Here is a 22,251-nt window from a genome sequence, read left to right on the forward strand (position 1 = left end):
GTTGGTTGCTGCAAACAACCGAAAATACAGAATATATGAAAGAATCCTGGCAAACAAGTGACAAGGCAATTATCAACCCCATTCGATCCATAATATTTGCTCACCGCCACAACATAATCTTGTTTCACGTGGTCTCACGTTCAACTATTCCCTCGTCGCCTTCAATCCCATTTAACTCACTTCACAATCATGATAATGATTCGTCTCTTCATGACCAACCCCCAGCATTATAAAAAAGCCGATCCATATAAATATACCAAGAAGATGTTTGGATAAAAACCAAATCATAATTTTAAAAGTAATTTTACGGTATACGAAATAAATATGTGAAGGAGTTTATCTCAATTTACAGAAAAATACTTTTCAAAAGTACCTCTCATGCCATCCAAACACTTCTCAAGATTTGACTGGAAGGTCAGACATCACTATATAAATAATTGGTCCTTAATTTATTATGGGTATTATATTGATATGATATCAAATATTGACATGAGTAATATATAAAGCTGTTATATCACTTTTTATTGTTCTCCTTCTTTTTTTTTAAATGAATGCATTTCGCCTTTTAATTTTTGAAAAACTAATCTTAAACCTTTTTAATGAAGGGAGTGTTTGATTAGGACAAAAAATCTTTTAAAAAGTACTTCCACGTGAATAAACAATTTTCTTTTTTTGTAATTATTTTTTATATTATAAAATTATTTTTAAAATCATAAATTTGTTTTTCCTCAACACTCTTTTAAAAACTAACACTAATGATGCAGTTGTCAACTTGGCTCACCCTCCTTTCTCCCTGGACTTTTCCTCGATGGGTGAAGGTTGACGCACTCACCGAGGCCTCACCCATATCTACCGGTCGTAAACTCCATTTATTTTCAACTGACAAGCGGGCACGGCAGCAACTTGTGTCGCATTTACTTTTTTTTTTTTTGAAAAAAATTACTACTTTCTAAATTATTATATTGTCATTCTCAAGACGCTATTTTCTTCTTTTTTTATTTTGCCAACTCAAGACACTATATTAATTACCGTTATTTTTATAATCAGTCGCTCGTTTTTTACACTTAAGGAATGAAGATTTGAAGTCACTGTTACCAGTATACAACGCAAGCGCTCCCACAGTAACGAAAAAGACTGCACGAGAGTCGAGAAATGGACTGACGCATCACATGCAAAATTAAAACGAGATGTACTATTTTACGATTTTTTAGCGAAAAATGTACTGTTGTGAATGTTTGTACGTGAAAGCAAGCATAATTTTTCTTTAAAATAAGCCACAGTTTGTGACCTTGTGTTATCGATTTCATTGACTAACTTTTTATCAGTTATATAATTTTTAAGTCAACTCATAAAAACCATTGATCAATCAATGCTGTTCTTTGCCTGTGGCCGAGGTTTATTTTAATCACAGTATATAATTATGTAAACAAAATATAAGAAGTGTGCAATTTAATTAAATATCACGTTTTGTGATTTATCTGTACCACTACCATGTAGACATTTGCCTTCTCAATGAGTCCTGTACTTATTATTTAATAATAGTGGTTGCTCGCGCATTTTTAAAAAATTCATTTATAAATAATTATGGATCTGCCCAGCAATAGGAGTATGTACTAGTATTATTAAATGGAATAAAAGTATAGGTGTGTGTTTGGACCAGACTGGACCAGGTTTGTTTATTACCTGAAATTTGGTCCAGTAAATGTTAGATATGATTAGTTTTGATGATGTCAAATAATAGAGCAAAAAGTTTACATAAATTATTTATCTCATATTTTGACTAACTATCATACTTACTATCTTATGTAGTTTCCTCAAGAAAAGAAAGGAGATATTATGTTACACTTTGAGTTATGGAGAATGATCAAGAGGAAGAAGAAGAAGAGAGATTGAGAAAAGAAGAACTTGCAAGATCAAATGAAAATATCAAGATTCAAGTTCATAGATTTGATGTTAAATGTTGCTATACTCAATCAGAAGTTTGGATGACTCAGTCGGAAGCTAAAATATACAACCGGGAAGTTATACCATCATATATTGAGTCACCCTTCATATAAACATGGAAAATAAGCTTCAGAGGTGATTTTCATGGGCAATTATCGATTACTTGATCGATCATCCATTTATCGATCAAGTTATCGATAAAATGCATCCTCTGTTATGCTCTGTTCTTCGTTCAGCTCTGACATAGGTTCGGTATTTCTTCAATATCTCCTAAACCACAAATCCGTTTGAGACGAAACTTGATTCATATGAAACTAGACTCAGAACACGGTTCATGGACACCAAAATCAACTTCAAAGAGTTTCATATGAGGGAGATATGCGGTTCGAAACATTGCAGTCATTTGCAAAATTTGGAGCTGAATTGGAAGAGTTATGATCACTCAAAGATTGACCTTCGTTTTGCTGGAATCAGACTTCGAATTTATTGAGGCAAAGACCAGAAGTTCTACACTGAACGATTAAGTTCTCAAGCAACATGCTACTCAACATGTTATTGAGTAAAAGCTCTAGAAGAGATGAAGAAATGAAAAGCCATTATCATATGTTACTCGAGCCTGATCAAGCGACTACATACTCATCGAGTTACTGGTACTATCTCCTCAATTCCTCTCTTTTATCTTCATACATATTATTAAGGTTTTATCAGTAACATGTTGGATAAATGATTTTTGGATAACGTTATAGATGAATATGTTTATCGATCACTTGATCGATAACTGTCAAGTTTTATCGATCATGTGATAGATAATTTAGTCTGCTCAATAACTTGCTAGATTGATCGATCAACTAATCGATCATTGGTATAGCTGATTAATATAAGATGTTTCAGGAAATAATCGATCACTTAATCGATCAGACCTTTATCGATAACTTGTTCGAATATTACATGTCTTCTTACTCGATATAGTGCTCTGTCAAAACCATTCGTTTAAAATCTTTTATCGAGCAATTGATCGATCAAACATTTATCAATCAAATGATCGATTATTATCTTCACTGCATTAACTTATGTTGAATCATTTTTTCGATCACCTACTCGATCATTGATTTATCGATAAAATGATCGATCATTCAATTTCCTGAAACTCCTGTTTTCACATAACGTGATCGATAATCAGTTTCTTTACCTTACAAGATTAAATCTCTGTTTTTCATTTTATCAATCACTGGATCGAATATTCATTATCGATCACCTGTTCGATTAATCCACAGTCTGTGTTTTTCGCTGAATATATTCTTACTCATTGTTTATCGATAAGGTTATCCATCATTCATTTATCGATAATTGTTCGATCATCAATGACTAAAGTTTCATTTCTGTAACACTTGGATTATCGATAATCTGTTCGATCAACAAGTGTTCGATCACTTGTTCGATCTTGGACGTTTTCCGTTTTAAAAATATCAGTCGACTATGATGATTCTTAAAATCAATGATCTATTTTCTTTAAAGCTTTTCTCAGCCTTCTTTTACACATAACTCTCTATAAAAGGATACGAAGGCAAACATAACTTGAAAGGTTTATTCTTGGATAAATCATTTTTGGGTCACTGTACTCATGTTTCATCATTTATCGATCATTTCTTCGATCATCACATGATCCATAACCTATTCGATAATTGCATATATCTACTATATCTTTTCCTCATATAATTAATCGATAATATGATCGATCAAAGGATTATCGATCAAGGCATCGATTAAGTAAGTTTATCTTACTTTCTGAAGATCTGATGATTGATTCCATGTTTTCCAACTTATTGTTTCTAAGATTATCAGATACTTATCACTTGATCTGAGGAAGATTATTTCAGGTAAAGAGCCACAACGAATTTTATGAGGTAAGAATCGACTTTCGTCAGAAGCTTCCAACGGCTAGTTTCAACGGTCATATTCTTCAAGCCAAACGGAAGAAAGTGCTCAACGGTCAAGTACCCAATATCATCTATATATAGAAGAGCATTCAGAACAGAAAAAAGGAGAGAAGAGTCCAAGCTTCTTACAACATCAAATGCTAAAATGCCGAATCAAACATATTCTCATTTAGAGCTCCGAAAGAAAACTCCCTGTCTCTATGCTCTATAGACTAAATCATATGTATTTGTAAGATAGAGAGGAGAGTTTCCCAGACGTGCTTAAGTTTCATCTATCACTTCTTTGAGAGAAGAAATATTCAATCTTCTTTATCATTGCTAGATTGTATCCTTACGGTGTGTAAGGGGGAGTATTACCTCAGTGAGAGGTTGTTGTTGAATTAGACTGGTTAGTCGAACGATTGTAAGTGGCGACACAAGTGCCCGGATCAAACTTGTGGTTGTAGTGTTCTCAAGTACCCGTGTTAAACTTGAGGGAGATAGTCGATTGAAAATCTCAGGGGAGCCTGGGGACTGGACGTAAGTCAGTGAGGACCGAACCAGGATAAATCATTGTTTGCATCTTCTCTTCCCTTACCTCTTATATTTCCAGCTAAACCATTTTACTACTGTGATTATGCTTATCTCGATTCATTGTTTTTTATACTCAGAATTTCTTATGAATTTCATTACATTGCGAAAAGATTTTAATTTTAATCAACACCCAATTCACCCCCCCTCTTGGGTGTTCAGCCATTCTAACATTTGGTATCAGAGCAGGTCACTTTTTTAAAGGATCTAACGATCTCAAGTGCAAGGATCATGGCTGACTTTGAAGGTTTTGATTATACAATATCCACCATTTCTCAAAGATATTGATTTTTGGTATTGAAAGCTCGTATGATACGATTTTTGAAAACTATTGATTTTGATATGAGATATGTTTTTACAAATGATTTTGTTTTAAACGAAGAAAGGATTGGACCGAAAAAGAAAGAAAATGTTTTCTTTGAACATCAAGCAATGAAAATTCTGTATAGTGCTTTAACTGAAACTGATTATGAGAAAATCAGATCTTGCTCTACTGCCAAGAATATTTTAGGTACTCTTGACTCTTGTTATACTTCTAACACTTGTGTTGAAGCTAAATGTGAAGACAGTTCACTTGAGACTGATCAAAAAGCGATACACAATCATCCACTCTCACTCTCAGTGAACAAATGGAAGTCGAGATCGAAGAAGGTGAAATCACACAATACTTCCATAAGTCTGTCAACACAGAAGAACAAGAGGAAGATGAGCATCAAGAAGAGCTCAGTATGGACGAATATGATGAATCATTATTGGAGCTCAAGATGCACTTAAGTAAAACGGTCCCAATTCTTCTAGTACATTATTTATGAAAAATGATTTTGAAAGTTTGCATAAAACTGTTGTTCAACCAGTCATTGATTCTGTTTTCAAAAGTAAAAACTGTTTTAATTATGGTAGAAAATTTACTAGGAAGAAAGAACTTACAAAGAGAATAATTTAAAATTGCATTCTTTTGACCAACGCAATATTGCATAAAATCTCATAATGGATATCATTCTGTTATTTGCAATTATTGTGGTAAATCAGGTCACATTTCTCCACGCATGCGCTATTTTAGAAGAAATCCTAATGTGAGAAATAAATTTGTTTGGGTTCCCAAAGGACAAGTAAAGTGCCAACGCTAACACTCAGGACCCAAAGCAAAAAGAAGAAATCCCCAAAATGTCCTTCTAAGCAAAATGGGTACCAAAATGTCTTCTAGTATTTAATTTTGCAGGATATTTCTAAGAACGGACATATTGGCCTAAAGAAGAAGAAAGTGCCTAAGAGAGCTACTTACATGATCAACATGAGAACTCTTAGAGCACCCATTGCTGGAACTACAAAGTCCAATCATAAGAAGCAATGGATACAAGCCAAAGGAGTACGTTGCCCTCAAGGATGGACTACCACAATGTAAAATTGATTACCTTGAGGAGAACAAGAAAAGGAGGATCTCTCAAGCATTAAGCAGAAGACTCCTTGAGTCTACATTTTTATGAGAGAACATTGCAAGCACCCAAGGTGAGGAATCGAAAGTCTCAACCTCACAGAAAAATGCATTGGGTATGCAAAAGCAATCCTCCAAGTACCTAAGGAAGAAGGGAGAAAGCCTTTCCTCAAGATTGTGACCACAAAGGAATTGATGAACAAATCTTGAGAAAGCTGATCTGGTATGGATTTGGTGCTGAATGTGGAAAGAAGAAAAATCAACACTAATCCATCCAAATCAAGCAAGCTGCCACAAGGACAAGAGAAAATATGGTGATATCTAATCTTTACCCTTTACTGTGCTGATATGAAATTCATATTTGGGTAATGAATGCTTGTTCCTTGTTGCATTCCATTAGCAATCAATCTTTTATGATCTTCAAATTATTTTCCGATTGCTAAATGGACCGAAAATAGAATTGTGCATAATTTCTATGTGTTTGTATTTTCAAATGCACAATCCAAATTTTTTTTAAACTCATTGTTAAAGTGCATACAAATGATTTCAAAGATATTCATTTTCGTTTTGCATTCAAATGATTTTAAAATTGGAAGTTAATATTTTGAGTGCTAAAAGTCAGAAATGCTTCAAATCCTTCTAACAGAGTTTTCTCCATCTCTAATGTGTTAATTCTTGATTTTAATGTGCTATCCTATACTTGAACTCCCAAATTCTATTCTTCAACAAGTTAGACCTTCGTCTAACAAGTTAACCATCCATATGAGTTTCAAGTCTATCCTTACAAAAAGATTCCAATACGTCAAAGCCTTATGCTTAATGTGTTTATCCTTATTGACTGAGTTATTCCAAGCACGATTATGTGATTAACCATTTCAATGGAATGACTCGTATAGCTTCTGGAATCTATTTAACCTACTAGTCATCTGGACTAATGAGTTAATGTACTTCATTATTCAAAAATCCAGTATTTGAGTGTGAGCAAAGTCTTTGAACCTCCATCGTGAAAAGCCTTTCGGGTAACATCTTATCCATATGACTTTTACTCTCGGAAAAACTCTCTAATGTGTTAATATTGTCATTTGACATGTTATCCGATATGATCTTACAATTGAAGCTATATGATATTTTCCCTCAATTTGTTGACTTCCACATTTTTTAAAACAAAAGTATTTACTTTTAACAAGTTTTTTAAAAAACCTTTGTTTTCAACATTCATATTTTAAACAAGTGCGTTTAAAAACCTTATTTCAAAGGAAGCATTATTTATCTTCTAGCTTCATGTGCATATTTTACATAACGCTCATGATTTGAATAAATCATCGTTTTCAAATTCATGATCATTCATGGCTAACCTGTTTTCACGCAAGCTATTAGTTTTTCATAAAGTTGATCTGATCAAATCTGATTTCAAAAGAATTTATGATTGATGATCTTTTAGTTATAAAAATCTTTTGATACCTTCCTTGCTCAGAAATCATATGGTTTAATCCATATAAGAGCATGAGAGTCATTGTAGCTAACATGGTGTGGACCCAAGAGAAGTTGGGTACCAAGGAACTAATATTTGTGTTGTAGGTATCCTAAAGAATTATAAGATAAAATTCTCTTGATGGAGATGTCAATAGGGGAGAATTGAATTTCTTCCTCGGGTTGCAAATCAAACAGAGGAAGAATGGGATCTTCATATCTCAAACAAAGTATCTCAGAGAACTTCTAAAGAAATATGGTTTGGAGCAAGCCAAGAGTGCAAATACACCTATGAGCTCAACCATATCATTGGACGTGGACGAGAATGGCAAGGATGTGAACTTGACTAAATATAGAGGGATGATTGGATCACTACTCTACCTCACGGCAAGCAGACTAGACATTCAGTTTAGCGTAGGGAATGTGTGCCAGAGATCAATTAGCTCCCAAGCAATCATATGAAGAAGCCGTCAAGAGAATCCTCAGATATCTTGTCGGTAACACAAGTTTGGGAATCTAGTATCCAAAGAAAGGCGCAGAATATCTAATAGGATACTCAGATGCTGATCACGAAGGATACAAAACAGACAGAAAAAGCACCAGTGGACAATGCCAATTCTAGGAGGCTGTCTTGTTCGTGGTCTAGTGAGAAACAAAACACTGTGGCAATCTCTTCAACAGAATCAGAATATGTGGCCACTGCCAGCTGTTGTGCTCAGATTCTATGGTTAAAGCAACAACTACAAGATCTAGGAATCAACTTACGAGAGATTTCAATCCTATGTGATAACACGAGTACGATAAATCTGTCCAAGAATCCAGTCCACGATGCCCGAACTAAGCATATGATGCTCAACATCATTTCATTCGGGATCATGTTCAAAAGAAAGATGTAAAGGTAGAATTCATCCCCACTGAATATCAAATAGTCGACATTTCACAAAGCCTCTGACCAGCAGAAGTTCAAATATCAGAAGAGAATTGGGAATGGTAAATCCCAATGAGCTGTAAGAAATTCTGCATTACTTCTTTATTTTGAGTATTTCGATTTAATGTTTTGATGATTAGAAAACTAACTTAAGTATCAGAGTAGATAGAAATTTATTTTGCAGGAAGCTCTGTTTTGACGTTGAAAAACAGAGGTGAACAGAGTAGGGATTGATCGATAAAAGCATCGATAATCATGTCTCGAAGAAGACTCAATTTATCGATCACCTGATCGATAAATCCAATTTATCGATCAACTCATCGATCAACAGGATATATGGAATTGACTAGAAATGATGGGGAGCAGAATTATGGATAACCTGATCGATAACTCAATTATCGAATAATTATCGATCAACAGCAGAAAGAGGACTCTTCGGTCAATCAGTCAAATGGGTAAGGTTTATCAATCTATTAATCGAACATTGATTAATCGATCACATGATCGATCAACTTAGACAGGTATGACTCTCACTACAAAAATTATTCATAACATATTCGATCAATTGCTTTAACGTGATTTATAATTATGCATTGTGTTTCTACTATTCTTATTCGATCATCTTTAGTCTCCACCCTATCAATTTTCTGATTAAAGGGGAACTTCACATTCACATGTGTCTTATATCTTAAAAGCTCATCTCCTTCGTCAAAATAGTATACTCATCTGCATTCACTGTCAATTGATTAGTTTTGATGATGAGTTGCTTTCACATTTTCCTTTCATGATCCAATTCGAAAACAATTTATAGAAAGGATTATGTATACATTTGATATTTGATTGTACTAACTATTCTCCTTGGAAGAAGTTGTTGAATTCATAACAGGAGAATTTGTGCTATGAAAGAAACTCCTCACTGGACTACAAGGATAAATTATCAAATTTGAGGATTGATAATTTAATGCGCAATCAAGATAGGAGAAAAGAGAAAGTGATTGAAGATAGAAAGATTATTGGCATCAACCTTCAAAGCATAATCACCAATGCCAATACGAATGAGCATAAGCTTGGCAATGGACTTCATGGATCAATTTCTCAACTTGCCGAATTCAAATGAGCATTTCTAAACCCTCTCTCTTATATTTATGAACATTGATGCATTACATGGTTTGCATGCACTAAGAGACGAGAACGATATAGGGGAAGAGATTACCCCTCACGCCGGAGCTATGTCCTTTAAACTTTTTGCTGATGTCAAATAGGGGAGAGATAGGCACGAAAAATATGTTGCATCTAATTTGATATCATATCATCCATATTTTTCACAAAGGATTTGCCATCATCAAAAAGGGGGAGAATGTTAGATATGATTAGTTTTGATGATGTCAAATAATAGAGCAAAAAGTTTACATAAATTATTTATCTCATATTTTGACTAACTATCATACTTACTATCTTATGTAGTTTCCTCAAGAAAAGAAAGGAGATATTATGTTACACTTTGAGTTATGGAGAATGATCAAGAGGAAGAAGAAGAAGAGAGATTGAGAAAAGAAGAACTTGCAAGATCAAATGAAAATATCAAGATTCAAGTTCATAGATTTGATGTTAAATGTTGCTATACTCAATCAGAAGTTTGGATGACTCAGTCGGAAGCTAAAATATACAACCGGGAAGTTATACCATCATATATTGAGTCACCCTTCATATAAACATGGAAAATAAGCTTCAGAGGTGATTTTCATGGGCAATTATCGATTACTTGATCGATCATCCATTTATCGATCAAGTTATCGATAAAATGCATCCTCTGTTATGCTCTGTTCTTCGTTCAGCTCTGACATAGGTTCGGTATTTCTTCAATATCTCCTAAACCACAAATCCGTTTGAGACGAAACTTGATTCATATGAAACTAGACTCAGAACACGGTTCATGGACACCAAAATCAACTTCAAAGAGTTTCATATGAGGGAGATATGCGGTTCGAAACATTGCAGTCATTTGCAAAATTTGGAGCTGAATTGGAAGAGTTATGATCACTCAAAGATTGACCTTCGTTTTGCTGGAATCAGACTTCGAATTTATTGAGGCAAAGACCAGAAGTTCTACACTGAACGATTAAGTTCTCAAGCAACATGCTACTCAAACATGTTATTGAGTAAAAGCTCTAGAAGAGATGAAGAAATGAAAAGCCATTATCATATGTTACTCGAGCCTGATCAAGCGACTACATACTCATCGAGTTACTGGTACTATCTCCTCAATTCCTCTCTTTTATCTTCATACATATTATTAAGGTTTTATCAGTAACATGTTGGATAAATGATTTTTGGATAACGTTATAGATGAATATGTTTATCGATCACTTGATCGATAACTGTCAAGTTTTATCGATCATGTGATAGATAATTTAGTCTGCTCAATAACTTGCTAGATTGATCGATCAACTAATCGATCATTGGTATAGCTGATTAATATAAGATGTTGCAGGAAATAATCGATCACTTAATCGATCAGACCTTTATCGATAACTTGTTCGAATATTACATGTCTTCTTACTCGATATAGTGCTCTGTCAAAACCATTCGTTTAAAATCTTTTATCGAGCAATTGATCGATCAAACATTTATCAATCAAATGATCGATTATTATCTTCACTGCATTAACTTATGTTGAATCATTTTTTCGATCACCTACTCGATCATTGATTTATCGATAAAATGATCGATCATTCAATTTCCTGAAACTCCTGTTTTCACATAACGTGATCGATAATCAGTTTCTTTACCTTACAAGATTAAATCTCTGTTTTTCATTTTATCAATCACTGGATCGAATATTCATTATCGATCACCTGTTCGATTAATCCACAGTCTGTGTTTTTCGCTGAATATATTCTTACTCATTGTTTATCGATAAGGTTATCCATCATTCATTTATCGATAATGTGTTCGATCATCAATGACTAAAGTTTCATTTCTGTAACACTTGGATTATCGATAATCTGTTCGATCAACAAGTGTTCGATCACTTGTTCGATCTTGGAACGTTTTCCGTTTTAAATATCAGTCGACTATGATGATTCTTAAAATCAATGATCTATTTTCTTTAAAGCTTTTCTCAGCCTTCTTTTTACACATAACTCTCTATTAAAAGGATACGAAGGCAAACATAACTTGAAAAGGTTTATTCTTGGATAAATCATTTTTGGGTCACTGTACTCATGTTTCATCATTTATCGATCATTTCTTCGATCATCACATGATCCATAACTATTCGATAATTGCATATATCTACTATATCTTTTCCTCATATAATTAATCGATAATATGATCGATCAAAGGATTATCGATCAAGGCATCGATTAAGTAAGTTTATCTTACTTTCTGAAGATCTGATGATTGATTCCATGTTTTCCAACTTATTGTTTCTAAGATTATCAGATACTTATCACTTGATCTGAGGAAGATTATTTCAGGTAAAGAGCCACAACGAGTTTATGAGGTAAAGAATCGACTTTCGTCAGAAGCTTCCAACGGCTAGTTTCAACGGTCATATTCTTCAAGCCAAACGGGAAGAAAGTGCTCAACGGTCAAGTACCCAATATCATCTATATATAGAAGAGCATTCAGAACAAGAAAAAAGGAGAGAAGAGTCCAAGCTTACAACATCAAATGCTAAAATGCCGAATCAACATATTCTCATTTAGAGCTCCGAAAGAAAACTCCCTGTCTCTATGCTCTATAGACTAAATCATATGTATTTGTAAGATAGAGAGGAGAGTTTCCCAGACGTGCTTAAGTTTCATCTATCACTTCTTTGAGAGAAGAAATATTCAATCTTCTTTATCATTGCTAGATTGTATCCTTACGGTGTGTAAGGGGGAGTATTACCTCAGTGAGAGGTTGTTGTTGAATTAGACTGGTTAGTCGAACGATTGTAAGTGGCGACACAAGTGCCCGGATCAAACTTGTGGTTGTAGCGGTTCTCAAGTACCCGTGTTAAACTTGAGGGAGATAGTCGATTGAAAATCTCAGGGGGAGCCTGGGGACTGGACGTAAGTCAGTGAGGACCGAACCAGGATAAATCATTGTTTGCATCTTCTCTTCCCTTACCTCTTTATATTTCCAGCTAAACCATTTTACTACTGTGATTATGCTTATCTCGATTCATTGTTTTTTATACTCAGAATTTCTTATGAATTTCATTACATTGTGAAAAGATTTTTAATTTTAATCAACACCCAATTCACCCCCCCTCTTGGGTGTTCAGCCATTCTAACAGTAAAGATGCCAGACTAAAAAAGACAGCCTGAGGTCTGGTCTAGTCCAGTCCAATACTAACCTGAAGTCGAGTTAGACTGGATTTGGTCTTTTGGATTGCCTGGATCAGTCTAGAACCAAAATTAATTTTTTTTTAAATTTTTTCTTCAATAGGAGGTAAGATTATAACTTATTATATAAAATTTTGCACATATTTTAATCCAAAGTTCATCTAATTTGATCATTCCCTTCCATTTTTCCAATAATGTCATGTTTTATTAATTAATCCTCATTAATATAGACCTTATATTGTAGAAAATATATACGCATGCTCATTATTTAGGAAGTTAATTGATAAATTTTGATTATTTGAATAAACAAAAACTTAGATAAAAATTAAATCAAATTAAAATTATATAAATAATAATTAAAAAAAAGGGCTAGACAGACCGGACCAGACCGGACCAACTGACCTGAGGGGCTAATTCTTAGTCCAATCTGATCAGTCTAGTCTAATCTCGTTTCGAATCAATTTTTCCTACAGACTGAATCGGATTTGTTCGGTTTTTAGACAGCCCTATGAAAGTACATGAGCTGGCCAAGTGATATACTTTGCGTGCGTGAGCATCAAAGTCCAATTAATGTTTTCCCCGCTCCTCGGAAAACCTGGAGAAGGACGAACGCGTACGCGTGGGGAACCAGAAACAATCTTGACCGTCCTTGGCGATCGCTTCCCTGATAATGTCACAGTACACATAATTAAATCTGTTATGGCATGTATTGATAATATTAATATTCCTCGCCCTTATTAAACTATATGTCCTGATGTCTATGATTCGCACTCATCCTCGGCTTCTTGTGTTAGGTGGCTAGTGGATTATATGTACATTTTAGCAGGATTAAGTGATGAACCTCACGAAACCCATAATGATTATTCTTCTGAATTTATTTATAAAGCATTTTTAACATAATTTACACATATTAAGAAAAATTCTAAATTATATTAACTTTCTACTACCTCCGGTCTTAATTATAAGAGCCAGTTGATTAATTTGAGGAGATTAAAGAAGTAGAATTAAAATATACTCCTCCGGTCCTTATTATAAGACCCAATTTGACTTTTTATTTGGTCCTAATTATAAGACCCAATCTATTTTCTCTTTATTTTATGCATTTTTTCCAAGATAATCCTTCTAATAATGATATTTTTAGCCAATATACTTAATTAGCAAGGATATTTTAAGAATAACAACACTTATTTATTATAAATAACCAACTTAACTTACTTCCTTAATCTCCTCAAATAAGTTAATTGGGTCTTATAATTAGGATCGGAGGAGTATTAACTTTTCAATTTTATCTTTATTTAATATATACACATTTTTAAAATTATAATTATCTATGCTATAATAAATTAATAAAAAAATAGTGCAATAAATATCGCAAGCGAGGGTGTTCTGTTCACATGCATGCTTAAGTCGGCGTTATTGGGAAGTGTGGCTTAGCTTGGCAAGGAATCCATCCTCATTTCTCCACGGACTATAACTCGATTGCTTAATTCGTTAGGATTCTTAATCTCTACGGAATTTGACCCTCCTCCCCAATAGCCCTTTTCTCACCCCATGCGCCTATATTAACGCAACCTCCTTTCACACTTTGATCACCTCTAACCCCCATGCAAGGTCAGGACACCTTCGTCCAATTGGCTAGGTTCACGTCCACTTTGCTGGGTTTTCATGCCTTTGAATTAGTCACAGTGATTTTTTTCCATAACACAGGTCTAAAAAGTCAAAAAAGCTAATAATAGGTTTAAATTATAAGTTCTAATCTCTCAAATTTTTTTATTTAAAATATTAGTTATTATAATTTAATAAAAATTTGAATCATTTTTCTCATTAAGAAACCAAATCTCATGATTTAAAATTTAATAGACTAGAAATAAAATGAGAATTAAAAAATAAAAAATTATATTAAGCCAAGTTAAGAAAGCTCGCTTCATATATAACTGCACAACGGGTAGCCTTTTTTTATTAAAAATCTTAAATTATCACATTTTGGGTGTGCGGGGAGGCAAAGACATTCTCGTTTCTCTCTCTGTGTTAAAAAAAAAAAAAAGAACGCTCAGAACAGCGTTCGATGGGGGTAGCTGAGACAAGCCTCACATGACTACCAGTTATTCTTATCAAGAAAAGACAATGAATGAAATTAGTAGAGATGCAATGAACCATTAATAATACAATATTCATTTTTGTATTTAACAATGACTTATATTTTTGTGCTCACGTCATATTTATAAAGCCATAAACCAATTACTTATATTTTCCTATTTTTGTATGATATACCAATGAAAAAAAAACCGGACCGGACCGGCCGGTTCAACCGGTGAACCGGTGAACCGGTCCAAAGTCCGGTCTGGTTTAACAAGAAAACCGGTCACCAAGTGAACCGGTAATAAACCGGTTAAACCGGTCGTAAACCGGTCAACCGCCCGGTTTAGGGGGTTGACCGGTTATATATTTTTCCCCTCAAACTGCCCAAAACGACGTCGTATCACTGAAAAAAAAAAAATTTGGACGCTGTTGTTCAATTCACTTGTTCGATCCTACACTCGACCGAATGCCCGGTTCCCCACTTCCCCCATTCCTTCCTTCGTCCTGGCCTGGCAGATGAGCAGATCGCAGATCCCTTCGGCCCTTCCCCCATTCCCATCGTCCTTCGTTAACTGAGTTTGAGTGTGCAGCCGTTCTCCCTTGCAGCGCCGTCGACTTGCCGTGGAGAGTGCAGCGCCGGTGGGTTGGTCGACTTGTGGTGGAGGTGGAGGTGGAGGCGCGGTGGTCTGGTGTCTCGTGTCCGTATTCGGCATTTCCTTCTTCGTTGAGTTTGGTCGGTGGTCGACCGGTGTTCCTACGCCGCCGATTTGCCGTGGAGAGTGGAGAAGTGGTGCCGGTGGGTTGCTCTGGTCGTTGAGTTTGGTGGCCGACTGGTGCTCGTTGAGTTTGCTCTGCTCGTTGAGTGGTGGACTGGTAATTTAACTATTTATTGAATACCGGTTTTTAATTTTTTCCCTATAACTTCAGAATTTGTAAAACGGTCCTTAGAATCCGGCAAACAACTTCTTAAAAAGGGTTAGATTAGATGTTACTCTGCTTGTTTGACATAAGGGATTTGGTGGCTGGCTCCATAAAATTTTTTCAAATGCATAAGCTAGTTCGTCCATGTTCGCACCATCCGTCGTATACTCGTATCATTTCATTCATTTGAGTCTGGTTTTTGGTCTTTACTGCTCTATGCATAAGCTTATTGTACAAGTCTTTATTCGATGATATTGTTCCTTCAATGCCTTTGGATTCCACCACAATCTATGGATTAATATGATTTTTTACGATGATTGGAAATATTTTGGCATGTTGGCTGATATTAATGTTTATTAATGTTTGCTTGGTACAATGAAATATTTAAACTACTTTTGTAATTTTTTATCTTTTTTCAACTAATTATTATTTATAAATTTTGTTCTATTTTAATGTTATAAATTAAATTATATTATTTTAATATGACCGGTCCGACCTCGGTCCGACCCCGGTCCGACCAGTGACCCTTGACCCACTGTCTCGACCGGTTTAGTCTCCGGTCCGGTTTTTTGTTCCTTGCGATATACAGAAGTGTCTAATTTATGGGGCGTTAAAAAAAAAAAAACCGAGGTGAACGTGAATCTGTCATGGATTCGTGGTATTATTCAAGCGAGTGAATCTATTTTAAATTATTTTATCTTTTTGAGATAATGGAAGAAGGGCGGGGGCAGCGGTGAGGTTATGATGGCCAAAGGGGACCTATCTTTGATTTCAATGAATTAAAATTGTTTAAAGCTGCAGACTAATGAAATATTCTCAAACTATGAAATACTTAATAAAAAAACTAATTTTCTTTTGATCAAACTATTTTTTTAAAAAATGTTATACAAACTACAAAAATTCCAACCTCAAGTCCATGCGTCCTTGTAAAGCCCAGGCACAAGCAACGCAACAGAAGCATGGCGTGGGTCCGAACCCCACGTTAATAATGGCCGCAGCTCCGAGTCGAATCCGCCGAAAGAGCAAGTGGCCGGTCCCACAACCGCCCATTAAAGGTTATAAAATCCACGTGGCAAACCTTCCCTGGTGATTAACTCTCAATGTGACCGGAACATCGGATGACACGCAATTAGCTGTCGCTAGTAATAATTCAGTTGCTCCTGATGAAATTCCCAGTCTTCTTGATGGAACTGATGAGAGGAAGGCCGTTGGGAATTCTTGTTGTTACTGGGAGTAAGAGCCCCAGTCAAATCACAACAATCATTGACTTTGTGGAATTTAATGTCTTTTTTTTTTTTGGGGCCAAAGTTGTGGAATTCAATGTCACCCTAACAAAAATTGAGACTTTCAATGGGCCCTGAAAGGTTAGCAACTCCGCTGGGAAGGATGAAATCCAAAAAACTTCATAAATCCAGTTAAATAGTTGTCCTGTTTGTCACGTGCAAGATGCAGCAATTCCAATTCAACCAATAGAGCCATCGATATTCAGTCTGTTCCGTTCAAGGTGAGGTGGGAACCATCTGGAGTAATACTCTCTTTCCGTAATTACAGGGTAAGTCGACATATCTTTTAACCCAAGGTCGTCAATAATAGTCTGAATGCTTATGATAGCCATGTCACTTCTGGGGGTGTCCTGATTGGAGTAGAGTACGAATAGCAAGGTGCTTGACGACAACCCGCAGCTGAATGCAGATCTAAAGAAGGACCCGACAAAAAAACGAAGTGAGACAGGCAGGGTCGATGGCTGGTCAAGGAGACGGGGGATATTAAAGAGCGACGAGCAAACTTAGTAGTCAGTGAAGGGGAGGGCACGGCGGATCGCACAAATCACTGTCCGCCTCTTTTTTTCTTTTGGTCGAACAATAACCCAGAAGATTTAAAGGATCATCCTTCCATTTTTTACTCCCCAAAGCACTTTATCAAGAACATATTATCACATATATATTTTTTATTCTAAATAAAAAAATTTCTGCTCTAAAAGTAATTCTATGTTTGGTACAAAGATAGCAGAGGGAAAGAAAATTTTTAATAAGTTTGATTTAAAAAATTAAAAAAGTAAGATTATAAATTTTATATAAAAAAGAAGATAATAGGGTAAAAAAATTAATTAAATTTTTTAATTTCATCTTTTAAATTAAATTTATTGAAAATTTACTCCTCTCCTGCTTCATCTCCCTCACACCAAATCAAAGAGTAGGAAACCAAACTGACACTTCACTTTCTTCTCTCTCTCTAGTTAATGTAATCTTTAGTTTTTTAAGATTGTTTATATTTTAATTTTGATATCTTAAATTTCAAATATAGTTATGAATCAATTTTTTAGCAATTAGTGAGGGATGATTTATAGAATTTTGGGTTTGACGGGAGAGGGGAGGCAAACCCATTATATTGGGCCTTATTATAGAATTGCTTTTCGCGTACCTTTCTTTTCATGTTCGGCCATGGGGACATCATTTTATTGAAGCCTCCTTTTTCATTTATTTAAACTTTCAATATATAATATATTTAAAATAATAAACCCATCTCTGGTTTCTTAGCCACTGGCATTGGGGGTCTTTCGCCTTTCCCTTATATAGATTTTGTTTTCTTTTTTAACGGGAAACGATAATTTCTATAGCCAATCATACATTCGCATAATAACCTGACTAATCCGCACTATTATTATCTTTTTTTTTCCCGTATGCTGGTATTATCTTTTATTTCTCATATCTTAATCTTAATATCGAAGATTAAAGATACAAATGTTTGAAACTCTCATGACAAAGAGTAGTTAAGTTTAAAGATAAGTCTTAAATAAATTTTAAGAACGAAAACAAATAATATTTCAAAAATTATAAAATAATTAATAATATACTAAATATTAACGTAATATTTCTTTTCCCTATTGAATCAGATCCAGATGTACATCAGATAATTTCAAAATCATCCATACCTATTTTCCAAGGAAATTTTCAACGTAAAAAATAATTATTGGCCACCTATTTTAATTTCCAATGGGTCGCTCCCTTTTCCCTTTAAATAGCCCGCCTGCTTTTCCTCCTTTCCACGGCTGCTCTCTGGATCTTCTTCCTCTTTCTCGGAAAATATCACAGCAAAATGGGTTTGTCTAGATCGTCGTTGGCCATGATACTGCTGGTGTTCATGGTCTTCTCCGTTTCTTTGGCCTTGGACATGTCCATAATCTCCTACGATCGAACCCACCCCGATAAGTCAACCGGGAGGACGGATGATGAGGTCATGGCAATATACGAGCACTGGCTTGTAGAACATGGCAAGGTCTACAATGCCCTGGGCGAGAAAGAGAAGAGGTTCGAGATTTTCAAGGACAATCTCAGGTTCATCGACGAGCACAACGCTGAGAATCGGACCTACAAAGTCGGGCTGAACCGATTCGCCGATCTTACCAACGAGGAGTACAGGGCCAAGTACCTGGGAACCAAGATCGATCCCAAGAGGAGGATTTCCAAGGCCAGGAGCAACCGTTATGCTCCACATGTCGGCGACGAACTGCCGGAATCTGTTGATTGGCGGAAGGAAGGTGCGGTCGTCCAAGTCAAAGATCAAGGAAGTTGCGGTAAGTCCGTATTTGTTTTGTTTTTACTGAAATTTAACTTTTCCTGATTAAATGTATTCGCTTTTTCTTTCTATTTTTTCGCCTTTTCCTTTAAAATAAACGGGAGATCGCTCCCAAATCTCGAATGCAATCAAAAGTCAACGCTTGCGACGTTAGGATCATTAATTAATCCCAAGATATCTTATTCAGGAACTGTCTGTTTTATCACAAACTGAGATTGCTCCTGGTTGAAGGAAAAAAATCCTTGAAAAAATTAAATAAAAAAAAACGAGAGAATTCGTTACACGGGCAAAACTGTATGATTTGTGTATACAATTATCTCACCTTGATCTTTCGATGATGAAATATGTCAATTAAGTCTGTCACATGATCACTCTGTTCTATCTCTCAAGTTGATCCTTCAAAATAAAGCTGCTCCAGTTACTCCGAAACATATTATAACTCTTCTTCAGCCAAAAAATAGAATCTCATATATTATATCTAGATTTCAGCGCTTTCAATATTTATTGGAGGAACATTTCCTACTTCTCTGATCTTACTTTTCGGCGTTCATGTTGGATATTTACACAACTTTGTTTCCAACGTATACCAGAAATTAAGTAAAGATAATTACATATTAGCCTTGCTACTTTCATGGAAGGAAAAAATCACTTACCCGGTGTGTCAGTCAATAATGTGATTTCTGTTTTCTTCTACTTGTAAGTAGCAATTAATGGTCACTACATTTTGATTGCTATTTCGAAATGCGTTGAGTTATCTTTTGTGTTGACATGTTAAGGGGAAAAAAATAGAAAAGCTGCACAGTTATGAAGCTCAAAGAACTGTTACGCACAATGAATTTTATACGCATGGAGGATTGCTAGTAACTCATTGACTTAATTTTGAATGAAGGGAGTTGCTGGGCATTCTCAACCGTAGCTGCAGTGGAAGGAGTAAACAAGTTAGTGACAGGCGATCTAATTTCACTATCTGAGCAAGAACTGGTGGATTGTGATACAAAATATAACGAAGGGTGCAATGGGGGATTAATGGACTATGCCTTTCAGTTCATCATCGACAATGGGGGTATTGACACCGAAGAGGATTATCCTTACCGTGCTGTTGATGGCCAGTGCGACCCATATAGGGTCAGTCTACATTCAGTTATTATTCATGACAGAAAATTGTTACCTCTCCCATACTTAATTTGTTGCTGACATTTCTACAGAAAAATGCAAAAGTCGTGACAATTGATGGCTATGAGGATGTTCCTGCCAATGATGAGAAAGCCTTGAAAAAAGCTGTTGCAAATCAACCAGTGAGCGTTGCAATTGAAGCAGGCGGCAGGGAATTTCAGTTATATGTATCTGTAAGTCCCTCAACTATTTTTTTCCAAGAGCATGCTTCATATATAGATGCATGCATTGTCCGCTATGGTCACTTTAATTATGACAAATGATTTGATCTGCCCATCATTTGAGGAATTAGCTACGCACAACATGTGACATCACATTAGTCATGCCGAGGCTATTTTAAAGAAACCTGTACTTGGGGGATTTTTTTGGGACAATTGCTTCTTGCTGTCCAGTCAGAGTCTGCACATTCTTATTAGGGTTTTTTCTATTTGGTCAGGGTGTATTTACGGGAAGATGTGGTACAGAATTAGACCACGGAGTTACCGCTGTTGGATATGGCACAGAAAATGGGGTGGATTACTGGATTGTGAAGAACTCCTGGGGATCGAGCTGGGGAGAGGAAGGGTATATTAGAATGGAGCGTAATGTGGCCACAACCAATACCGGCAAGTGTGGCATTGTGATGGAGGCCTCCTATCCTACAAAGAAAGGCCTAAATCCCCCAAACCCGGGACCATCTCCTCCTTCACCGGTGAAGCCACCCACTGTATGTGATAGTTACTATAATTGTCCTGCCAGCACTACGTGCTGCTGCGTCTATGAGTATGGAAAGTATTGCTTTGCCTGGGGATGCTGTCCTCTTGAGGCTGCCACCTGCTGTGAAGACCACTACAGTTGTTGCCCTCACGACTATCCCGTCTGTAACATTGACGCTGGCACCTGTCTTATGGTAACACAACCTAAATTTCTTCCTTCATAATCAATTGTTGGCTACTATTGGATTTTTTTGGTTCACGTTAATGATATCTTAAATGAAATTCTCTGTATTGCAGAGCAAGGACAGCCCGTTTGGAGTAAAGGCAATGAAGCGTACTCCAGCTAAACCCTATTGGGCATATGGAGAGAAGAACAAGAGAATCAGTGCTTGAGCCAATGGATGAATAATGGAAGAGTGGATGGCCTAGTCAAAGGAGGATGGAGGAGCCTATTACATATTCTTTTCCTTGGGACTCATCATCGTACTGCCCAGTAGACGGTCATCTCTGACATTTAGATGCCAACTGATGAATGCTTTATGAAATTTCAGGATGTATTTTCCTGGTGTAAATAGCCTTATATTTATGGTTGCATTGCTTTCGAACAAAATATTTACTTCGTGACCTTCGAACTTAAGTAGCTTCTGTAATCAGTCACCGGTGGTCAATGAATTTCGTTTCCATGCACATGCTATTTTCTCTTTGCCTATAGTGTCCTTAACTTTTAACCAATGGAAGCCTCAACCTCATCAGGGTTAACTGTCCCGCCAATTTAACAAGTGACTTAATTATTATGCCTCACTTCACCAAGGTAGTAACTGTTATAGAACATGGAGACATTGACAAATACTATTCAATGTAGAGACATCTTTTGTTTAGTGGCGTGCGTATGGATAAGTCGGATTTCAGATGCGCAAGCCGATATGCGTGGTGCTTTAGATGAAAAGGCAAGATGAAGAATTTTACTTATTTCACCTCCCTCCCATTCTCTTTCATTTTCTATCATGCCAAACGCTTAAATGAGGGATCCCGATGCTGAGAAACAAAAGCTCTTCCTATCTTTACTCAACCAAGCAAAACTCATTTCTATTTCCCCTGCGTGAAATGTATGGGTGGGACAACTAATCTTTATTCCTGAAGATAAAACAATACCAAGTCAGAAGTCCAAATAAAATACTACCTCTAGTCCTAA

At 35.8% G+C, this 22,251-nt stretch overlaps 1 protein-coding gene and 1 long non-coding RNA gene across 2 annotated transcripts; one reads left to right on the forward strand and one right to left on the reverse strand.

Annotated features, from left to right (window-relative positions):
* Positions 1-7,005: 7,005 nt before the first annotated feature.
* LOC114729714 (uncharacterized) lies at positions 7,006-18,776 on the reverse strand. The gene is made up of 3 exons (XR_003738768.1): positions 18,706-18,776; positions 8,700-8,712; positions 7,006-7,016 (listed from the first exon to the last, which is right to left on the reverse strand). It is a non-coding gene; the product is annotated as an uncharacterized LOC114729714 (long non-coding RNA).
* On the forward strand, positions 18,670-21,746 carry LOC114729713 (cysteine proteinase RD21A-like). The gene is made up of 5 exons (XM_028916747.1): positions 18,670-19,189; positions 20,081-20,316; positions 20,397-20,537; positions 20,801-21,253; positions 21,357-21,746. The coding sequence occupies exons 1-5, from the start codon at positions 18,712-18,714 to the stop codon at positions 21,450-21,452; spliced, it is 1,404 nt and encodes a 467-aa protein (XP_028772580.1). The 5' UTR covers positions 18,670-18,711; the 3' UTR covers positions 21,453-21,746.
* Positions 21,747-22,251: the final 505 nt, after the last annotated feature.

The sequence above is a fragment of the Neltuma alba genome, unplaced genomic scaffold, assembly GCF_004799145.2.
Source record: "Neltuma alba isolate B1F8T4 unplaced genomic scaffold, ASM479914v2 tig00012665_pilon, whole genome shotgun sequence".
NCBI classification, from domain to species: domain Eukaryota; kingdom Viridiplantae; phylum Streptophyta; class Magnoliopsida; order Fabales; family Fabaceae; genus Neltuma; species Neltuma alba.